General features: G+C 35.3%; 6 protein-coding genes across 8 annotated transcripts; 4 read left to right on the top strand and 2 right to left on the bottom strand.

Moving 5' to 3' along the window:
* On the top strand, window positions 701-2,318 carry LOC104784925 (F-box/kelch-repeat protein At2g44130-like). The gene has a single exon (XM_010510030.2). It carries the CDS (start codon window positions 1,093-1,095, stop codon window positions 2,272-2,274), a length of 1,182 nt encoding a protein of 393 aa, XP_010508332.1. The 5' UTR covers window positions 701-1,092; the 3' UTR covers window positions 2,275-2,318.
* On the bottom strand, window positions 2,211-5,192 carry LOC104784926 (cysteine protease ATG4a). 3 transcript variants are annotated; one of them, XM_010510034.2, is made up of 10 exons: window positions 4,894-5,189; window positions 4,489-4,558; window positions 4,014-4,322; window positions 3,849-3,934; window positions 3,724-3,771; window positions 3,199-3,578; window positions 2,975-3,113; window positions 2,792-2,847; window positions 2,633-2,703; window positions 2,211-2,528 (listed from the first exon to the last, which is right to left on the bottom strand). In XM_010510034.2, exons 3-10 carry the CDS (start codon window positions 4,219-4,221, stop codon window positions 2,356-2,358), a joined length of 1,161 nt encoding a protein of 386 aa, XP_010508336.1. In that variant the 5' UTR covers window positions 4,222-4,322; window positions 4,489-4,558; window positions 4,894-5,189; the 3' UTR covers window positions 2,211-2,355. The 3 variants fall into 3 exon arrangements, with proteins under 3 accessions (XP_010508336.1, XP_010508333.1, XP_010508337.1); XM_010510031.2 differs by having other exon boundaries at window positions 4,014-4,558; window positions 4,894-5,192; XM_010510035.2 differs by lacking the exon at window positions 4,489-4,558 and having other exon boundaries at window positions 4,894-5,188.
* On the top strand, window positions 6,414-9,277 carry LOC104784924 (histone-lysine N-methyltransferase ASHH3-like). Its single transcript, XM_010510029.2, has 13 exons — window positions 6,414-6,722; window positions 6,799-6,928; window positions 7,020-7,140; window positions 7,226-7,325; window positions 7,408-7,486; window positions 7,581-7,752; window positions 7,853-7,933; window positions 8,040-8,193; window positions 8,304-8,331; window positions 8,425-8,515; window positions 8,606-8,654; window positions 8,750-8,833; window positions 8,930-9,277. The coding sequence occupies exons 1-12, from the start codon at window positions 6,705-6,707 to the stop codon at window positions 8,819-8,821; spliced, it is 1,095 nt and encodes a 364-aa protein (XP_010508331.1). The 5' UTR covers window positions 6,414-6,704; the 3' UTR covers window positions 8,822-8,833; window positions 8,930-9,277.
* LOC104784921 (methylenetetrahydrofolate reductase 2) lies at window positions 9,941-12,976 on the top strand. The gene is made up of 10 exons (XM_010510027.2): window positions 9,941-10,477; window positions 10,586-10,668; window positions 10,751-10,924; window positions 11,140-11,313; window positions 11,392-11,492; window positions 11,594-11,705; window positions 11,857-11,937; window positions 12,039-12,216; window positions 12,312-12,646; window positions 12,731-12,976. Exons 1-10 carry the CDS (start codon window positions 10,015-10,017, stop codon window positions 12,812-12,814), a joined length of 1,785 nt encoding a protein of 594 aa, XP_010508329.1. The 5' UTR covers window positions 9,941-10,014; the 3' UTR covers window positions 12,815-12,976.
* Window positions 13,113-15,067, bottom strand: LOC104784922 (putative glycylpeptide N-tetradecanoyltransferase 2). The gene is made up of 2 exons (XM_010510028.2): window positions 14,848-15,067; window positions 13,113-14,506 (listed from the first exon to the last, which is right to left on the bottom strand). Exon 2 carries the CDS (start codon window positions 14,497-14,499, stop codon window positions 13,195-13,197), a length of 1,305 nt encoding a protein of 434 aa, XP_010508330.1. The 5' UTR covers window positions 14,500-14,506; window positions 14,848-15,067; the 3' UTR covers window positions 13,113-13,194.
* On the top strand, window positions 16,325-17,539 carry LOC104788777 (glycylpeptide N-tetradecanoyltransferase 1-like). Its single transcript, XM_010514558.1, has one exon. The coding sequence runs from the start codon at window positions 16,325-16,327 to the stop codon at window positions 17,537-17,539; it is 1,215 nt and encodes a 404-aa protein (XP_010512860.1).

The following is a 20,193-nucleotide window of genomic DNA, read 5'->3' as shown; positions in this document are numbered from 1 at the left end:
ATACTCCCTCTGTATCAGAATAGATGATGTTGTAGGATTTTATTTTGTATCAGAATAGATGATTTTCTATATACTTTTATCAATTAATGCTAAGAAATTGCAAAGTTCAAGAATCATTAAATGAAAATTTAAGAGTTTGATGAAATATTATTGGTTAATAATTATAAAAATATATTATTAGAAAATAATAATACACTTATTGTTAAATAATAAATGTTTTTCTTGATTTATGTAAAAATCGTAAAACATCATCTATTATGATACAGAGGGAGTATTATAAACTTACCGAACTTAAACCTATATAGTGTATGTTTCTTTTTCTTTTACTTAAATTTCATCAGAAGCTATTTCTTCTTTCTCGAACTTGACCAAAATATGTTGATGCGATCTAGGAAAACACAAAAAAATAATACACCACCATAACAAAAAAATAGTAATGTACTTTTTGATTGGTTTATGGATATACAAGATTTTTTTTTGTGTGTGGAGTACATGAGTCGCGATCCACTGATTTTAGTAGATCTTGTTTTTGTTCTTATAAAAAAGCTTCTAGAAGCTTTCTGCTTTTTATTATTATTATTATAAAAAGTCTGATTTAACAAAAAGAGCACACCGTACGTCTGTCTGGATGAAGTAAACCTGATGTGTTGTAGTTTCCCACTTGTTTACATATGAGATTCGCATCAAAATTAACCCAACTGTTGCCTGTTGGGTGAAATAGAAATTGGTAATGATTTTTTTTGAGAAAGAAAGAAAGATTCTGATTTGTTAGGAAATAAATCTTTAGGTGCGTTAGCGTTTGCGTTTTGCTACATACATTTTTCTTTTTTCTTTTACGCGGCTAAAATAAGTAAAAAAGTTCAAATTTTTTTAAACGAACCGTCGCGATATTACAGCTGCAAAACTTATCTTGCTCCTCCCTATTTAAAGGCTCTGCCACCTCCGTGTGTAAGTAACTTCACACTCACTCAATACCCATATCGCACTTTTCTTCTTCTCCACAAAAAAACACACACTTTTCTCAGTTTAAACGCACTCTATATTTTAAGAAGCTTTCTTTGTTTTTGTTTTTTTTTGGTTCGAGCTCGATCGATGATGATTAGGGAAGTGTCTAAAAAGAAAGCTGGTGATGTCCACAAATGTCACGATTTGATCCCCGGTTTACCTTCCGAGTTAGCTGTGGAGTGTTTGATCAGAGTTCCGTACCAATTCCAATCCGCCATGAAATCCGTTTGCCGTTCTTGGCGAACCTTGATCACTTCCGACTCTTCCTTCATACAAGAGCGGCGGAGATGCGGCAAAGCTGAGCTTCTTCTCTGCCTCGTTCAACCGCTGAAACCGCCAACTCCAGAGTCTAAACCGGTTGAGGAGGATAATAATAAAACAGAGGACAACAAATCGCAGCCGCGCGTTTTCTGCACGCCACGTTTTGGGTTGAGCGTTTACAACTCCGCGATGTCTACGTGGCACCGCGTCGCGTTTCCGAATAAGGAGCAGATCCCGCTTTTCTGCGAGTGCGTCGTGCTTCAAGACGCCGGGAAGGTTCTACTCATCGGCGGTTGGGATCCGGAGACGTTACAGCCGACGAGAGACGTTTACGTTCTCGAATTCGCCGGAAGGAAGTGGAGACGAGGTACGCCGATGAAGGAATCTCGGTCGTTCTTCGCCTGCGCTTCAGTCGGATCGACGAAAGTATACGTCTCCGGAGGTCACGACGATCAGAAAAACGCTTTACGATCGGCGGAGGTGTACGACGTTGAGAAAGACGAGTGGTCTACGATTCCTCCGATGACGGAAGGAAGAGACGAATGTCAAGGATTCGCCATTGGAACAGATCAAAGGTTTTGCGTATTGAGCGGTTACGGAACTGAATCTCAAGGAAGATTCCGATCCGACGGAGAGATTTACGATCCAGCTACGAATTCGTGGTCCAAGATCGAAAACATCTGGCGGTTTCCGGATACTAGCCCGAGAGGTCGCACCGCCGGAGACTTTGGAAGGCTATGGTGCTTCACTGACATTGAGGATGATTTGAGTAATTCGAAACTGGATTTTGAAACTATACAGCTTCCGATGAAGACGGGAAGTTCAGTTTTCGCCGGAAGATTGGGGAGTGAAGCGGTGGTCATGATTGGTGGAAGAAAAGAGAGTGAAGGAGAAGTGATGATGAAGATGAGGATGACGAAGGGGAAGAAGATAGGAGAATGGAGTGATGTACAAATACCTTCAGCTTTCTCTACTCTTCCATTTTCACATGCTTCAATCTATGTTTGAAAGATCTTAAAAAAGAATTTATAGTACAACATTGGTTTTGAAAATTTGTTAAAATGGTTTTGATGATGATGATGATGATGATCAGAGCAATTGCCAGTCATCTTCACGTCCTTCTTCCTCGATGTTGTCCTCCTCTGAAAACCCGTAGTTGTTTTGGTTTATCGCACTGTGGGTTTGAGTAACGGTGAACAATGGAGCACCCTTTGATTCCTCGGCTAGTTTCGATGCTCGGAGACAGAAGTCGTTGAAATCATCTGTTGAAGATTACGGAAGTTTGTCTTATCAAAGGTTAGTGATAGTACAGGAGTACAGGTTTTAAACTCTTGGGGTTTCGGAGAATGTGGTAATAACACAGTACCTTTGTCGCGGCAATAGAATCCAAGAGCTAGAGATGGGTCTAGTGATTCCAAAGGAACATAACGAAGAACTCTGATGCAGATTCAAGACAATATCAAGAACCAAGATAAGACTGAACCAAAGATCGAATGAAATATGATGATGATTAGATAAAACTCACTTGCAATGATAGGAGGATGTGTCCACATCTGGAGATTCTTTGCTCACTGTGACCACCTAAAAACCATTCATTAAACGGTAAGTATCAATAAGTGAAACCATAATGTGAAATTAGTGTCAGATCTTCCTATCAGAGAAAAATAGATCTTATGGCAACTAATCCGATTTAGGCACACAACTATACCTGTTGAACTTCGTGTGGATCAAGGTAGAAACCTTTGTCTTCTTGAACGCCAATAATGTAAGTTGAGGCACCTGGTTTGCCACCCAAAATGCCCACGCTCTGAGGGAAAGCGAATGTGGCAATTAGAGATGGAATGTACCTGACACCAGTATTTTAGCAATGTGTCACAAATACCAAACACAAATACAAGCACAGACCAAAACAATCAACTTTATAATTGCAACCTGGGATTCACTTTGTCAAGCCCGAGAACCAGTGGAACCAAAAGGAGAATCGGTGTCCACTCAGACTGTCCTTTCGAGAATTCTCGACAAGATTTGGTGGCATCTTCTATACAGAGTATTGGAGCCCCACCTCTCTCTCCATCTTCGCTGCCAGAAACGATATGAACAGCCATGGGAAGCGTCTCGGTTTTAGAATCAGTCTGTTTTCTCTTCTTGCATGCTAATGATTCCCATGATCGACAGATGGCATATGGTCCTATCCATGACCCAGCAGCGAGACCATATGACTCTCCAGCTTTTATAAGATTGTGGATGGAGAAAGCTGAAGACTCGGAATCACCAAAAGGTTCCAATGTCTCTAAGTATTCTTGTTCAGGCAGCTGCATTTTCAAATCAAACAACCCTAAGGTTTCCACTTTCTTGATGTAAGAATGGACTAGTATCAATTTGATCAACCAGGTTTTAGTTCACAGTGTTGCATATTCAGTATATTATGACACAAACTAGATGTTACATTGAGCTTACCTCAGATTTCCTGGTCCAAGACCTCCCCAGCCTATGGAATAGCAATGCCTGCAAATATTTGGCTTGTCAAAAAAATGTTATATAAACTTGACCTTTAATGCCAAGAGAAATACCCTTCCTCATACCTGAGCAAAAAGCATTTGGCTGCTCCGAATCATGCAACCCCAGTTCACATCGCTGGTATATGTTGTGTCTCTGAATGGTTCAAAACCTGTCAAAAAAATAAATGGGTGAATATTATGCAAAAAACTTTAACTTTTGGCTTAGTTTTGTAGTTGAGTTTAACAAACCTTTACGATATGAAATCAGAATTTTGGATGAAAAATCTTGATGAAATGCAGCCAAAACACTGCCAGCATCGGTATCCCCAGAGGCCTCATCCTCGGAAATCTTATAACAGACACCCAAGAGCCATATGTCACTTGTTGTGCTGGGAAGACCAGTCCTATTAGGCCCTAAAACACGCTCCTGGAATCTCCTGATTGCGCCAGTTGCCATAAAAGCTCTTTTTACAAATGCTGCTGTCCAACCATTACGAGTGGTGCAATCTTGCTTATTATGCCCAGAAGTCGAAGAAGAATCCCTATACGGTTGAGAAACTGAGGAAGAAGGCGTAAAGACGTTTGACCAAAAGGTAAACTTGGACTTAATATCACTAGGTCCTGAATCTGAAACTAGAGGGGACTTATGATGCGTATCACTCTTGCTTGATGAAGAAGAAGAACAGTGTTGAGGAACAAATCTATCACATAAAGCCTTCATTACCTAGACATGAAGCACCAATTGCAACGTGTCCGTCTCATAGAAATCAACCTAAATCCTGAGAACCTAATTTCTGAAATTATACGCATAACAGTCACCAAATTAACAAAGTAAGAACAAACCAAGATTAACCTCCTACAATGAAAGTCAAACACTACACAGCAAAATCAGGTACAAAGCATTCGGATTCAACATGCATATCATCCTAATTGAAGAAAATATCAGCAAGATTACAAAAGACAAAAATCAAGAAGCAGACTCTTAAGAGCTTTAGAAGACCTTTCATTTCAACTCAGGGATCTCAACAGTAATCGAAAATGATCAATTAATCTAACACAACAATCAACTCAGCTCGTCTAAAAAGTAAAAACCCGAAATCAATACAGTCATCCAATTAAGAAGGATCACCTGAGAGAGAGATATCGATCAATTGGTTTCACCAGACGACGGAGATGGAAAACGTAAAGAGGGAAGAAGAAAGAAATAAGATCGATTTCGTGTGTGTGTAGAGCTCGCTTCAACGTCCCGTCCCGTCGAAGATATACCTTACAGCAAATTGCTTTTGGGGACACAAAACTCAATGGCGAATCTCTCTCTCTCTCTCCGAGACCTTGTTCAAATCGATCCTCCGATGTTGATAGCTTTAACTAATGACATCAATTAAAAACTTTAATCAGGGTTATCATGATTACTTGTTTACACGCGGACGATAAATTCGACTCTCCGATTTACTATTTTACTTTAAATAAATCGTTAGAATATTTATAATAAATAGTTTTGCTGACATAAATAAGAGGTGTTATTGGATTGTGGTTTGTAAAGGAGTTTGATGTATTTAAGAATCAGGTGTTATTCAATTGGGTATTTTTAAAAATCCATTAAAATCTAGTGTTATTCAATATCTACTAGATTTTGTGTGATTTTGGATTTCAACGTACTTTGCTTCTAAAATATGAACAAACACAATACCACACTTTTCTCAATCATTTCATTTTCTTCTCCTCTCTTAAGATGGATCTCTAGCCTTTGACATATTATTGTTTGATTTTTTTTCTCAATCCTTTTATATAATCACACTTATTCATCAGATATGTATTATTTTTGAGAATTTTTTTTTGTGTTCTTTAACTTTTTTTTCTGGGTTCATGATCTATAACTTTTTTTTTTGGTTTATGATATAATCACACTTTTTTTTTCTGGGTTCAATCTCTGTTTCTTCCTCCTCAAACCCTTTGTATATAATCACACTTATTCATCAGATCTGTGTTTTTTTGTATTCTTTAATTTTTTTTTTCTAGGTTCATGACATCTGGGTTCTTTAAATACACCAAAAATCTGGATTGAAAATAAATACAGTTTAATTCAAGTTTTTTATGACATGTGTAAAAGTCTGGGTGTTATTAATTTAATATAATTTTGGTGTATAACACAGTTTATGGATATATATATATTTTTTTCTAACAATAACTTTTTAAAAAATCCATAACAATCACCAAAAATACATTATCAATGACTTTCAAATCCACCTTATATGCATTATAAAGTCCAAACAAATGCATTAGACTTTTAAATCCACTAATATCCTGGGTTAATTAAAATCTATTAAAATCCTCAATCCAATAACACCCCCTAAATGTTTACAGATCACATTAGCACTGGATAATATTTTCTCCAAATTCCTGATTCTTTGGGATCACAATTTCATTATAATGTTGCTAACCACAATTGTGATCACGATTATGACATACACCGCCATAAAGCAACATTATTATTATTATTTTAATATTAGTTTGGTGGGCTAGTCAAAACAATTTGGACCAGATACAAAAAGCCCATTATGAACCAGGCCTACATAGTATCTCGAGTTTAAATTACGATTTTATCCTTAGGAGAGTCACTATTGAGGCGTAATTATCAAAGAAAAAAAGAAAAAAAAAGTAAGCAACTGCCGCTCACTCTTCAATCTCTCTGTTTTCTTACTGTCTCAGATCCGCCATTGTTACTTCATCTTCTTCTTCTTCAACCAAAACAATAACACTTAAACTCAATTAGGGTTTCGAAAATTCGAGTTTAGAAACAACAGCAGAAGGAGACTTGCTAGTTCTAAACTTCTTTCGCCTTCAACTTCAACTAATTTGGTCTTCCCTCTCAATAGGTCATAAAGTTCATATCTTTGATTTAGAGCTTTAGTCTTTCTCTCCACCATCGATCCAGTGACCATGCCCGCCACCAAAAAGGTCTGTTTCCAAAACTATCTCTCCGCTTCATTAAATTTTTACTTCTTCATTCTGTCTTGAGATTTTTTATTCTCAGATTTCGGACAGGAATCGCTTAGGGAAAGTGTTCAACAAGCTATTGAATCAGATTGGAGATTCTCAAGAATTTGAGTTGCCAGATTGGTTGAACAAAGGGAAACCTACTCCTTACATCTTCATCAGGCGCAGTATCCTTATTATCTTTACCAAGTATCTTTGAAAAACTTTGCAGATTTTTCACTTCATATAATTAGTTTATATGCCTTAAGCTAGTTAAAGATATTTACTTGACGAAGAAAGTCAAAAAGAGGGTTGAAGATGATGGGATCTTCTGTTCTTGCTCCTCCTCTTCCCCTGGTTCTTCTTCTTCTACTGTTTGTGGCAGTAACTGCCATTGTGGGTATGCTTCAGTTTTCCAATTTTACGTTTCTCCATCTATTGTTTCAGCAAATTCATGGATTTAATAATACCACAAATTGTGTTAGGATGCTATTCTCAACCTGTTCCTCAAGTTGCAAGTGTGGGAGTGAGTGTAACAATAAGCCATTTCAACAACGCCATGCCAAGAAGATGAAGTTAATTCAGGTAATTGTATCAATGGTTTTGCTCGGATTTAGTTGTTGTTGTTAGGGTTACTTGGTTTGTTATATGACTAAGTGTCTTGTAGACAGAAAAATGCGGATCAGGGATTGTTGCAGAAGAAGAAATCAAACCTGGAGAGTTTATCATTGAATATGTTGGAGAAGGTAATTTGACTATTTGATGGTTTTGTCTCGCTGTTGAATTATATTACGCAGTGTTGTTAAACTTGTTTGCTTCCGGAATCTTTGGTAAATGTAGTTATAGATGATAAGACTTGTGAAGAGAGGCTTTGGAAGATGAAACACCGTGGCGAGACAAACTTTTATTTATGTGAGATTAACAGAGATATGGTGATTGATGCTACTCACAAGGGAAATAAGTCGAGATATATCAATCACAGTTGCAACCCCAATACGCAGATGCAGAAATGGTTTGTTGTTATTAGTTTTTCAGTTCTTAGTGCTTGTTTTCTAGTTCAGTATAGTTGAGAGCAAATTCATTATATATGGTTATCTTTTGCTTGCAATTAGGATTATTGACGGAGAGACAAGAATCGGCATCTTTGCTACGCGTGGCGTAAAGAAGGGAGAACATTTGACCTATGATTATCAGTGAGATATTTTCCTCCCACTCAACTTTGCTTTGTAACATATATCTGGTTTCATAGCTTCTGCTTTGTCTTTATCTGTTGAGTTGTGACACTAAGAGATAGAGCAGGTTTGTTCAGTTTGGTGCAGATCAAGACTGTCATTGTGGAGCCGTAGGTTGCAGAATGAAGCTTGGGGTAAAACCTAGCAAACCTAAGGTAGCCTCGGATGAAGCTTTTAATCTAGTGGCACATGAAGTGGCCCAGACTCAGGCTCCGCCCAATGTATGTTGAAATTTATCTTAAATATAGATCTTGTCTTTGCCATTGCATAGTTTGTGAGATTCTGTGTGTTATGAGGTCTAGAGACTTACTTTTGTCCCATTTTTGGTTAGGTGCATCAAAATGGACATATTCATGCAGGTAAGTATAGATTTTTTTTCTGATGTACTTGCGAGTGGAGCTCATTGCCTTTTGGTTGTGTAAGGAAAGCAATTTTGGACCACGTTCTTTCAGGAAAATCATGGAACAATCTTAGTGAAGGGAAAATATGTTCTCGTAATTGCATTGGTGAAGTGATCAGGTTATCTCGCCCCATGAGTGATAGGTATTTTTAAATACTTTTGGACTCCTAATTTAATATAATGGCTGCTTCTATATTCTTCTTCAATGTGTTGACTTTTTCTGAGATTTTCAGGTGTTTTGGCCTGGTTAGACATTTTGATGTGTATTCAAGAAAGCACTCGGTATTACAATTAGCCAATTCCTTTGTTCACCTTCAAGAAATTGGCAAAATCATTCTCAGCTTAGACCTCAGCTAACATCTTTTAACTTGCTTCAGGTGATGTTCGAGGATGGTGTTACGGAGTTTATAGACATGTCGAGGGAAGATTGGGAGATTGTAACTGTCTGATATTGTTTTGAGGTAATTTAAACTCTGTCTGATTTCACTCGTAATGAAAACATTAGAACTAACAAAAGCATAGATTATTGAATAACCCTTGCTGCTATGTTTCTGCAGAGTTGAGAAACCAAAGTAAATGTATCTTGGTTTAACTGAAGTAACCAAAAAAAAGGGTCGTTCGGGATCATCAGCAGTGACATTGCTGTTGCATCTAACTTGCTACATGTTGTACCATTATATAATGTGTTTACAAAATATATATTTTACTTGTAACCACATTTGCACTTTCTTTCTCATTCCTTTTGTCTCATGAGCATCTCAAATGATGATGTCTTGCAAGAACATTGTGGTTGTTGTATGAATAAGATATTTATTTCCAGTAGTTGGTTTTGTAAGAACCGGTAATGCTATCATATCCGGTTTAGTTTTTTTTTGAATTTTCTATCCAAAGACCGGTTTGTTCTGTTTTGCACGTGCTGATAATAAGCTTTGTTCGTACATCTTGTGTCGGTGTCGCCGACAAAAGCCAGTACTCGCAAAATCTGACCAGATTGCAATTGTTTCAAATGTAAAATGAGTTTGCGTTTTACATAAATAAAAATATAAAAGTTACAAAAAAAAATTGCTAAGATTAAAAAAAAAACTCAACCTGGTACACTGTAAATAAACAACGGAAAGATTTTCTAATGTAAATGTTGCGTGAAACAAGTGATTGGGATCAATGAATATATATTTTTGGTGGTAGGTGAGTGATGTGGGTGTATGGTTCTGGTTCACCAACTCAAAAAAGCACAAGGGTTGGGGAATGATAGCGACAAGTTCTAACTGTGGTTGGTAAATCTTTTACTCATCACATTTCCTTTAAACAATTATGCAACTCATCTTGTTTCAATACTTTTTTTGGAAAAATATAATTCCATTGTCGAGTTACATAAAAATCAATTTTAAATATAACCTCTAAGTATAACCTTAAAACATGGATTAAAATTGGTTATATATATAAAACCAATAATTATAATTTTTTCTACAAAAATGAAATAAATTTAAGGAAGTGGACGGGTAAAGGTAAAGTCTAAAAAAAAAACCACCAACCTTTTTGGGATCTATCTCTCTGTTTAGTATAAAGCAGTGAGTGAGTTAGAGGAGCCTCTGATGAAACAAACAAACTCGTTTTTTTTTAAATCTCTCTTACCACCGGAAAGATGAAGGTGATAGACAAGATCCAATCACTAGCCGAAGAAGGCAAAACAGCTTTCTCCTTCGAGTTCTTCCCACCAAAGACAGAAGATGGAGTCGACAATCTCTTTGAACGGATGGATCGAATGGTCGCTTATGGTCCAACGTTCTGCGATATCACTTGGGGAGCTGGTGGATCTACAGCAGATCTAACGCTAGACATCGCTTCGAGGATGCAGAACGTTGTTTGCGTTGAGAGTATGATGCATCTTACATGTACGAACATGCCTGTTGAGAAGATTGATCATGCCCTTGAGACGATTAGATCTAATGGGATTCAGAATGTGCTTGCCCTTAGAGGTGATCCTCCTCATGGTCAGGATAAATTTGTTCAGGTTGAAGGTGGTTTCGGTTGTGCTCTGGATCTTGTTAATCATATTCGGACCAAGTATGGTGATTACTTTGGTATCACTGTTGCTGGTTATCCTGGTATTGTTGATTTGTCTCTCTTTTTAACATAAATTTCGAATTTTGTCTTCTTCGTTTGTTGCTTAGAGAAAAAAGAATCCATTTTTTTGTGTGTTTGAAAATTTTCAGAGGCTCATCCTGATGTTATTGGTGAGAATGGTCTTGCGTCTAATGAAGCTTATCAGAGTGATCTCGAGTATCTCAAGAAAAAGGTTTCTTTTTTTGTTGTTGTTGTTGTTGGTTTAATGTTTTCATCAACTTTTTTGTATGATTGTGTGTTTGAATTTGGAACAGGTTGATGCTGGAGCAGATTTGATTGTTACTCAGCTTTTCTATGATACGGATATATTCCTGAAATTTGTGAATGATTGTCGCCAAATTGGGATAAATTGTCCCATTGTTCCTGGAATTATGCCTATTAATAACTACAGAGGGTTCTTGCGTATGACTGGTTTCTGCAAGACTAAGGTATATAACCTTCCTGATCTAAGGTTTCTTACTTTTAGAGTAAACTTGATTCTTAGTTTCAGAGAACAGTTAGTTTAGGGATTCGCTTGTACTGTGGTTCCTGTTGTAGGATGAAAACTCTCAACAGGAAGAATAATTAACATATGTTTTTGTTGATGGTGGTGACAGTCACATTAGTAATAATGTAGATATTAATGTTTCGTTTCATGTTATAGATACCAGTTGAGGTCATGGCTGCCTTGGAGCCTATCAAGGATAATGAAGAAGCTGTGAAAGCCTATGGTATTCACCTTGGAACTGAGATGTGTAAAAAGATGTTGGCTCATGGAGTCAAGTCTCTTCATCTCTACACTCTGAACATGGAGAAATCAGCTCTGGCTATATTGATGGTTGGTCTTCATTTTCTACTACTTTAAAGGATCATATAGATATACTGGGGTCTCCTAACTTTCATGGTGGTGTTGCAGAACCTTGGTATGATTGATGAGTCCAAAATTTCTCGCTCTTTACCATGGAGACGCCCTGCAAACGTTTTCCGTACTAAAGAAGATGTGCGGCCCATTTTCTGGTAACCACACTTAGTTTCTGATGTTGTTCTGGTTATGCCTCGCTACAGATCTGAATCCCCGGAGAATATAAGACTTGAGCTTTTCTTCTTATCTTTTGAAGGGCAAACCGTCCAAAGAGCTACATTTCCAGAACCAAGGGCTGGGAAGACTTCCCACAAGGTCGTTGGGGTGACTCACGCAGTGCTTCATATGGTGCACTCTCGGATCATCAGGTACTACATCATCTTTAATTGCATAACTCTCTTTCAGGGTTTCATAGCAAATGGATTTCGAAGGGATTGGTCTTTATTGATTTGCTCTAGATTGTTGAATGTAACATCATCTTTTGAGCTTCTCTGCTGAACTAAATGCTTTTGTTGTCAGTTTTCACGTCCACGAGCACGTGACAAGAAGCTTCAACAAGAATGGGCTGTCCCACTGAAAAGTGTTGAAGATATTCAGGAGGTAGAACATTTCTTTCACTAGCACACATAAACAGCTATTCCCCCATTTTTTTAAAAGGGCTGACACTTACAATAATCTTGCCAAAAACTGCCTCATAACAGAAATTCAAGGAGCTCTACTTTGGAAACCTAAAAAGCAGTCCCTGGTCTGAATTAGATGGACTCCAGCCAGAGACAAAGATCATAAACGAGCAACTGGTAAATATCAACTCCAAAGGCTTCTTGACCATCAATAGCCAGCCATCAGTCAATGCCGAGAGATCTGATTCCCCAACTGTTGGTGAGTAATCAGTCTCGTTCTGTTCTCATAGCAAATAGTGTTTCAGAGTTTTGATCCTAGATTCATGGATACTTGTGCTTGTGTTTGGTTTGCAGGATGGGGAGGTCCTGTTGGATATGTATACCAAAAAGCTTATCTAGAGTTCTTCTGCTCAAAGGAGAAATTAGATGCAGTGGTGGAGAAATGCAAAGCTTTGCCATCGATTACTTACATGGCTGTGAACAAAGGAGAAAATTGGATATCAAACACTGCTCAATCTGATGTGAATGCTGTTACGTGGGGAGTTTTCCCGGCTAAGGAAATCATTCAACCAACCATTGTCGATCCCGCTAGCTTCAAAGTATGGAAGGATGAAGCATTTGAGACTTGGTCAAGAAGCTGGGCTAACTTGTACCCCGAAGCCGACCCTTCCAGAAACTTGCTCGAGGAGGTAAGCTCTGATCGGATTAGTTATTGCTCTTGACAATGGTTTATTTATAATGATGACTAATGGACATTTTGATCCAAAATGCAGGTGAAGAACAGCTACTATTTGGTTAGCTTGGTGGAGAACGATTACATCAACGGTAACATATTCGCCGTCTTTGCTGATCTTTGAGAAAATCTTAAAAGAAACAATTACAGTATATCGTTTCCTACTGCTTTCCTGATTTGCTTTTGTAATTTCTCAAAAATATTGGGATTTTGGTTCTTACATCTTTTTACCACTACAGTATTGATGTGCCAATAATGTTATTGATTATAAGCATCTGTTTCACTACCTTAAAGATCCAGAAACAAAACCAAAACACTGTAATGTTATTATGACTTTATAGACAGCAAAAGATGAAATAGGAATCTACGAATAGGAATCTAGGCTTTAAACTTTCCTCTTCATATTAGTTGCAAAAGATATCTAGGAATATGAATCTTAGGCTACACATTGGTTTAATGATCATTGGTTGCTCACAATCGGGAGTTGTAGGAGTTTTAACAGTACTAGAGAACTAGACCAAGTTCTGATGGCTTCAGTGAACTTCCCAAACGGTAGTTATAGAGATAGTAGTGAAACAGTTCATTTCCTGGAGTAAACCTCAACTCTTTGAAGAAACTCTGATTGTGCATCACATCTGACGCGTATAACATATCAAAACCTTTTAGCTTAGAGATGATTAGTGCATCCTTCATCAGCTGGGGAAACGAGGTTACTGTCGCGACATTGTAGTAAGAATAAGCACATTCCAGTGTTGTGTATTTCGGGTTTCTGGTGATAGTTGCAGGGACACTGTAGAAGCTGCAGAAGTCAGTGACGTCATGAGTTTCAGGGCTTACAACTAAGTAACTGTAGATGACATTTTCCCGTGGGAGAAAGCAGTGCTTTACATCGTTTTCATCAAAGTCAGCGGCAACTTCAAACTGGCAGAGGTAGTTCCTGAGCAACTCTGTAACAACTGGGACATCACGTCGTTCCATTTCCCTAAATCCAGGAGTGATTGGTGCATCTGGTAACTTGTTAACTTTGATGGCCATGCTCATAGTCATTCTTCCACTAAGACTTTTTATCCCAACATCGATTATCTTCTTCGGGTTCAATAATCTACCCCAGAATCGGCAGGTGGTAAGTGGTCTAGAAAGTACAAGATATGAGTTATAAGCAGCTTGCCATATATTCTCCAAGTGAATTCTTCTAGTCACCTCCTTGATCATGACAGGAGCAAGTCCCTTAGACCTGAGCTTCTTGTGAACACACAAGAAATTGATCTTTGCCATTTTAATAACCTCATCACGCACCCTGATTCTTACTGGCACGCCACCGATGAAAGCAACTAGTTTCTTCGAGGTCTTGACACGGACTCCAATATGCCAGCTCTGGTAGTAACCAGGTGGACACAGTGCCCACCTTAGAAACTCTCTGGAGTACTCAGTCTTGAACAAAAGTCCGTCATCAGGGTAGTTTTCCTTGAGAAAGTTGTATAACTCTGAACACAAATCATCAGAGTTCAAATCGCATGTGGTCCATTCGAGTTGACCAAGAAGGTTGTATGGCTCTTGCTTGACCTTAGATACCAAAGTTGAGGGCTCAATTGGCCCTTCAGTCAAACTCGTCGTGTCTTTGAGATCCTTAAAGTGCCCAACAGGTTGAGTTCCCCAGAACTTACGGGTCTCTGAATACTGCTGTATTACCCTTCCAAGTATGGCTTCACATGAACAATGGTCCTTGGCTGATTGAATTTGTGAGTTCTTGGCATCATCAGCACCTAGAGCGTCCTCCACAGAATTCGGTTTTGGGTCTGACATTGTCATGTTTCGCCTGCCACACAAAAAAATTGGCTCAATCATGAATAAGTACACAGCGTATTAACAACCACGAATCAAAACTGAAAGCGAATGAGAAATATACAGTATGAAGCACAAAATTAGTAAACCCTAGCCGATCCCAAAATCTCCAGCAGCAACAACGACACACAAATGCTTTCCGATTTTGCAATAGAATCGAGTATCGGATTAACAGATCGAAGTAGATATCTCCATATAAACGAAACGGGACAAATATCGCAAGAAAATTATCACGGAGTCTGATACAAAGGCATGAATAGAAACAAAATCCAAAGAATCAGAAGCGGATAGTATCAACAGTGACAAATTACTTACCAAAAAGCTCCGGGTTGAAGTGCGAGAGGAGGAATTGGAAGTAGATCACCGGAAAATAGTTGAGCTACGATCGGAGGATACTGAGAGAAAACTTAAATTCGAAATTTCAGGAGAAACAGAGAGGGCGAGTCCTGAAGATGATGACGAAGAGATGTTTAGACGATTTTGACCCTGATATTTCTTCTAAACTAACCGTCAGATTAAAGTGAGTCCACGTGTTATCATCTGGCTTTTCATACATTTGGCGCCATAATTTCCCTTCTCAAAACCATTCAGTTGGCGCAAAACATTAATATATTGATTTTGACTTATTATGTGGAAAACATGTACAGTAAAATCTCTATAAATTAATACTCTATAAATTAATAAATATTATAAATTAATAAATTTTGCTGATTCTAAGTCGGACTAATATTAAAATTAATAAAATTCGATAAGATAATAAATTAATTTTTTTTTGAAATCCCTATGTAAAATATGGTCTCAATAATATCATAAATTAATAATCATGTAAATTTACATATATATATATATATATCTATATTGAGATAATAACGTATGTTTCTCCTAAAGCTTATTTCTATAGAATAATTGTAATGTTATGTTTTCAAACTATAACTATATCTCTAAAATAGTCTATAACATGTCATAAAAATAGTTAAATTTTTAAAGTTTTCAATTTTTAGATATGCATCATTTACAATTTGATAATTTGACAGACTATTAAAATAGGACAATTGATATTATTATTCATAAATCTGAATTTATGTATGTCATGTGTATAAGTCAATTTGTCTATAGTATTTGTAATTAATTGTCAATAATTATTTCTAAATATTACAAGTTCAATTCCTAAACCATAAAATTTACAACATCCGAGTATCTAATCTTATTTTGCTAAAATTGTCTTAATTCATAACTTTTAAAAATTTAAACAATTAAAAATATATCTCTTACTTAATAATAATTAATTTACACTATAAAATAATAATTATTAATTTATAGATAAATTAATATCACTATAAATTAATAAAATCTCTTGGTCCCAATATTATTAATTTATAGGGGTTTTACTGTATTTTTAAAAGAGACATTATATATATAAACATTCAAAAATAACATTTGAAAACCATTTAAATCTACTTAAAATTTAAACTAATTAATTAAAATAAATCGAAATCAGTAAACCAATTTGCTCTCCTTTGAGCGTCATCAGTTAAATGATTCAAATTGACTTTAAGTGGACAGGGTTATAGGCCCAACAATAGATATCGGCCTATCCAGCTTTAAAGTGGTCATGAAAACGACGTCACTTTAACACTTTACAATTTTGGTGAATGATAAACGATGAACTCGAGAAAACCCTAAAAGCGGACGCCAGCGTTTTAGCTTCTTTGTTTCTTGGAGATGAAGCCTTCTATGTCAAACCCTACGATATAGCTGAGGACGGCCAGAGCTCAAAAAACAGTGTCAAAACATGTCAAAATCTCAGCCTATGTCTAAAGAAGAGAAAGCAGATCAAATCGTTGAAGCAAACCCATTAGCCAAGGACGATACTTCAGCCCCAAGGTTACCGTGTTCAGATATCGGAGACACGAGTTTGACTGAAGGTCCAGTTGAGCCGGCAACTCCGTTATCTGAGGTCAGGCAAGAGCCATACGAACTTCCTTCTCCTGCTTTGGAATGGACCACATGCGATTTGAACTCTGATGATATGTGTTCAGAGGTGTGCAACTTTCTCAATCAACATTATGCTGATGTCAAACAGTTGTTCAAGGAAAATTATACAAACGAGTTTCTAAGGTGGGCATTGTGTCCACCTGGTTATTACCAGAGCTGGCATATTGGAGTCCGTGCCAAGACCTCAAAGAAACTCGTTGCTTTCATAAGTGGCGTGCCAGAGAGAATTAGGGTTCATGATGAGGTTGTAAAATTTGCCAAGATAGATATCTTGTGTGTTCAGAAAAGTCTGAGATCAACGGGAATTGCTCATGCCATGATCAAGGAGGTGACTAGAAGGGTTCAGTTGGAGGATATATGGCAAGCGACTTATAGCTTACCTAATATACGTGCTAAAAAACCAGTCACCAGTATCGTCTCCCATTGCCAATACTGGATCAGAATGTTGAACCCGCAGAAGCTAGTGGATACTGGGTTTATAAGTTATCGAGACAAAGAGCAAGTGAGGAGGTTCAACAAAGCTAACAAGTTACCAGATGCAACGGTCACTCCTGGAATTAGGGAAATGGAACTACATGATGTCCTAGCTGTTACAGAGTTGCTCAGGAACTACCTTCGCCAGTTTCGTGTCAAGCACTGGCTCCTCCCCCGGGAAAATGTCGTCCACTGTTACGTAGTAGAATGCCCAGTAACTCATGCTGTCACTGACTTCTGTAGCACCTTCACTGTCTCTTTAACTATCGACGGTAACCTCATACACAAGACAGTGGAAATTGCTTATTCTTACTACAATGTCACGACACAGACCCCGTTGCCCCAGCTGATGAAAGATGCGCTAATCGTCTCTAATCAAAAAGGTATCGATGTGTTGTACGCGTTGGATGTGATGCACAATGAGACTTTCTTAGAAAAGTTGAAGTTTAATCGAGGAGATTCACAGATGCACTACTATCTCTACAATTACCGTTTGACAAGTGCATTGAAGCCATCAGAACTTGGGCTTGTTTTCTGAGAAGTTCATTGATCTATAACTTGCTTGGGCGAGATATTTTAGTTTCCTATCAAAAAACTTGTATTTTCATTATCTATTTTATTCTGTATCTGAACAAAGCTTCTTCCATATAGCCTTATGCATTACTGAAGTACCTGAGTTAAATTCTTTTGGTAATGTGATTTTGAATTATTTGGAAGTGTGATTTTGTTACTTGTCTGCATCTTCTTCATTTTGTCAAGAGACAAGGAGAGTTTTGACCCTGATGAGTAAAGTCAACGCAAATCTTAATTATTCTTATGATACATTCTACGTGAGTTTCTTCTCCCCAAAGTGTCTCCTGCTATTTTCCTTACTCTCTCTCTCTGCTCAAATATAATAAGTAAATCAAATGTTATATTTTTTTTTTGAATTTAATATTAAATTTTATTCAAAGAAAAATAAATGTTTTACAAACACCCATTATATATGTTAATTATATTCAAATGTTATACTTAAAATATATGAACACCCATTATATGTATCTCTTAACATTACAAATGCAAGAAGAATGATTACTTTTGCCTATTAGTTTTTAAACAATCTTATATAATAAGAAAAGGTTTGTTTCTAACTTTGTGACATTTGGCACTCTACTTTTGTGACACATGTCATTTTTATTAATTTTAAATTTAACATTTTTTTTTACTTTATTTTATTTGTATCTGGTGTATAGATTGTTAAAAATAAAATGTTGTATAGTTTGTTTTTTAATTTTTTTCCAACATTGTAACAAAAATATACACCATATAACCTTATAAAAATACTGATCAACCAAACTAAAAAATATAAACAAATTGAAACTAAATAATAATAGAAAATAGTTTCATACTTTTAAAGTAAAAACTGAAACCAAATTAATTTATGATAGACTATTTAAAAATATATAAAATTTTCTAATATATGTATCTAAATCACATTGTATTCAATAATCATATATAATGTATTAAAGACACAACTTAACTTTGTATTTAATAGTATCCTATAAGTTACAATTTGACTGTCTTTAAAACATATGTACTAAAAAAAAAGAAAAAAAAATTGGTATCATAACATAATTGTTTTACTCCCCCATGAAATAACAGAAAACAACAGTCTCAAAATTTTATTTATTTTTTAATTGTATATTTATTTTTAAATGATTATAAATAGAGACAATGTATAGAAGAAATAAATATTTACATTAAATTTGACACACTATTATTTTCATGAATTTTAATATAAAAAAATTAGTCAGACTTAGAATAAGATATTTGTTTTGTGATATCGTTTTAATAAATTATTTTAAAATTGACTTGTCATATTAGAAAATTATTTGTTGTTAACTATTACTCTTAGATATGAAAATAAAATAATATATAGGACAACATAATTTATCTATCAAAGTAATTAAGTAAGGTCTTACACTTTTTTTCTTACAATACTTAGCAGTTTTTTTTTTCAAAAAAAAACAAACTATAAATAAATTAATTTATATTAATTATTTAACGAATATACCAAATTTAATTAACTTTGCTGTAACTAATTGTCCTATTATTATATGATAGACTAATTTTAAAAACTCACATTATTCATATATTAAAAATTCACATTATATTAAATAATTATATATATTGTATTACAGACATAACTCAAATTTGTATTTAATAGTAATTTATAAGTTACAGTTTGATTGTGTTTAAAACATATGTTCTAAAAAAACATAATGGTGTCATAACATAATTGCTTTATCACCCTACAATATAACAGAAAACAATAATTTCAAAACTCAATTTATTATAAATTATACTATTTATTTTTAAAGGATTAGAAATAGAGACAACATATAGAAAATAAAAATATTTTAAATTTAACAAACTTTTCTTTTAAAGAATTTTTATAAAAACTGGTTAAACTTATAGTATAAGATATTTATTTTGTGATGTCTTTTTAATAAACTATTTTAAAATTGACTTATTATATATAAAATTATTTTATGTTAACTATTAATTTTAGATGATGACAATAAAATTAATATATAGGACAACTTAAAATTATTTATGAAAATAATTAAGTAAAATCTTACCTTACTTTTCTAGACTACTTATCAGTTATTTATTTTCCAAAAAAAAAGAAAAAAAAATATAAAAATATAATTTATCTTAACTATTTAAAAAAATAACATATTTAATTGATTTTGTTATAAGTAATTGTCTTATTACTATAGTAAGTGGGGGTTATTAGTTTAAGATTTGAAAAGAGTTTTAAAGACTTTAAATGTTATGTAGAATCTGTTGTTATTAGATCAAGATTTTGTTAAACTCTGTTAAAATTTAGTGTTATTAGTTTGTGATTTGTAAAAAGTCATTTAAAATCTTAACAAATCTGAGTTATTGGATTCAGACTTTTATAAAATCATTAAAAATTTTGTGTTATTCAATTAAAACAAAAGAGTCTAGGATTGTTAATGAGTTCAATTATTATGTTATTGGTTCATGATTTTAGACACTTTCTTTACAAAATAAAGTCATGGAAAGTATCATAAAAATATAGGGATTGTTTGGAGGACTTTACAAGATTTTAGAAAACTAATCAACAAAACTCTTTAGCAATCTTTAACAATCTTTCACTTATTCATTTTTAATGATTTTGTTGAA

The sequence above is a fragment of the Camelina sativa genome, chromosome 5 (genome assembly GCF_000633955.1).
Source record: "Camelina sativa cultivar DH55 chromosome 5, Cs, whole genome shotgun sequence".
Lineage (NCBI taxonomy): Eukaryota > Viridiplantae > Streptophyta > Magnoliopsida > Brassicales > Brassicaceae > Camelina > Camelina sativa.
The sequence above is the reverse complement of the archived record's forward strand: the minus strand, read 5'-3'. Positions and strand labels throughout refer to the sequence as shown.

Coding starts and splice junctions, on each gene's coding strand:
- LOC104784922 (XM_010510028.2), bottom strand. CDS start 14,499: ATGACAATGTCAGACCCAAAACCGAATTCTGTGGAGGACGCTCTAGGT.
- LOC104784926 (XM_010510031.2), bottom strand. CDS start 4,485: ATGAAGGCTTTATGTGATAGATTTGTTCCTCAACACTGTTCTTCTTCT. Junction 2,848..2,974: donor ATCCACACGAAGTTCAACAG/GTATAGTTGTGT, acceptor AATGGTTTTTAG/GTGGTCACAGTGAGCAAAGA. Junction 2,704..2,791: donor ACATCCTCCTATCATTGCAA/GTGAGTTTTATC, acceptor AATCTGCATCAG/AGTTCTTCGTTATGTTCCTT.
- LOC104788777 (XM_010514558.1), top strand. CDS start 16,325: ATGTCAAAATCTCAGCCTATGTCTAAAGAAGAGAAAGCAGATCAAATC.
- LOC104784921 (XM_010510027.2), top strand. CDS start 10,015: ATGAAGGTGATAGACAAGATCCAATCACTAGCCGAAGAAGGCAAAACA. Junction 10,478..10,585: donor CACTGTTGCTGGTTATCCTG/GTATTGTTGATT, acceptor GAAAATTTTCAG/AGGCTCATCCTGATGTTATT. Junction 11,706..11,856: donor GTGCACTCTCGGATCATCAG/GTACTACATCAT, acceptor TTTTGTTGTCAG/TTTTCACGTCCACGAGCACG.
- LOC104784924 (XM_010510029.2), top strand. Junction 7,141..7,225: donor GGCAGTAACTGCCATTGTGG/GTATGCTTCAGT, acceptor AAATTGTGTTAG/GATGCTATTCTCAACCTGTT. Junction 7,326..7,407: donor AGAAGATGAAGTTAATTCAG/GTAATTGTATCA, acceptor AGTGTCTTGTAG/ACAGAAAAATGCGGATCAGG.
- LOC104784925 (XM_010510030.2), top strand. CDS start 1,093: ATGATGATTAGGGAAGTGTCTAAAAAGAAAGCTGGTGATGTCCACAAA.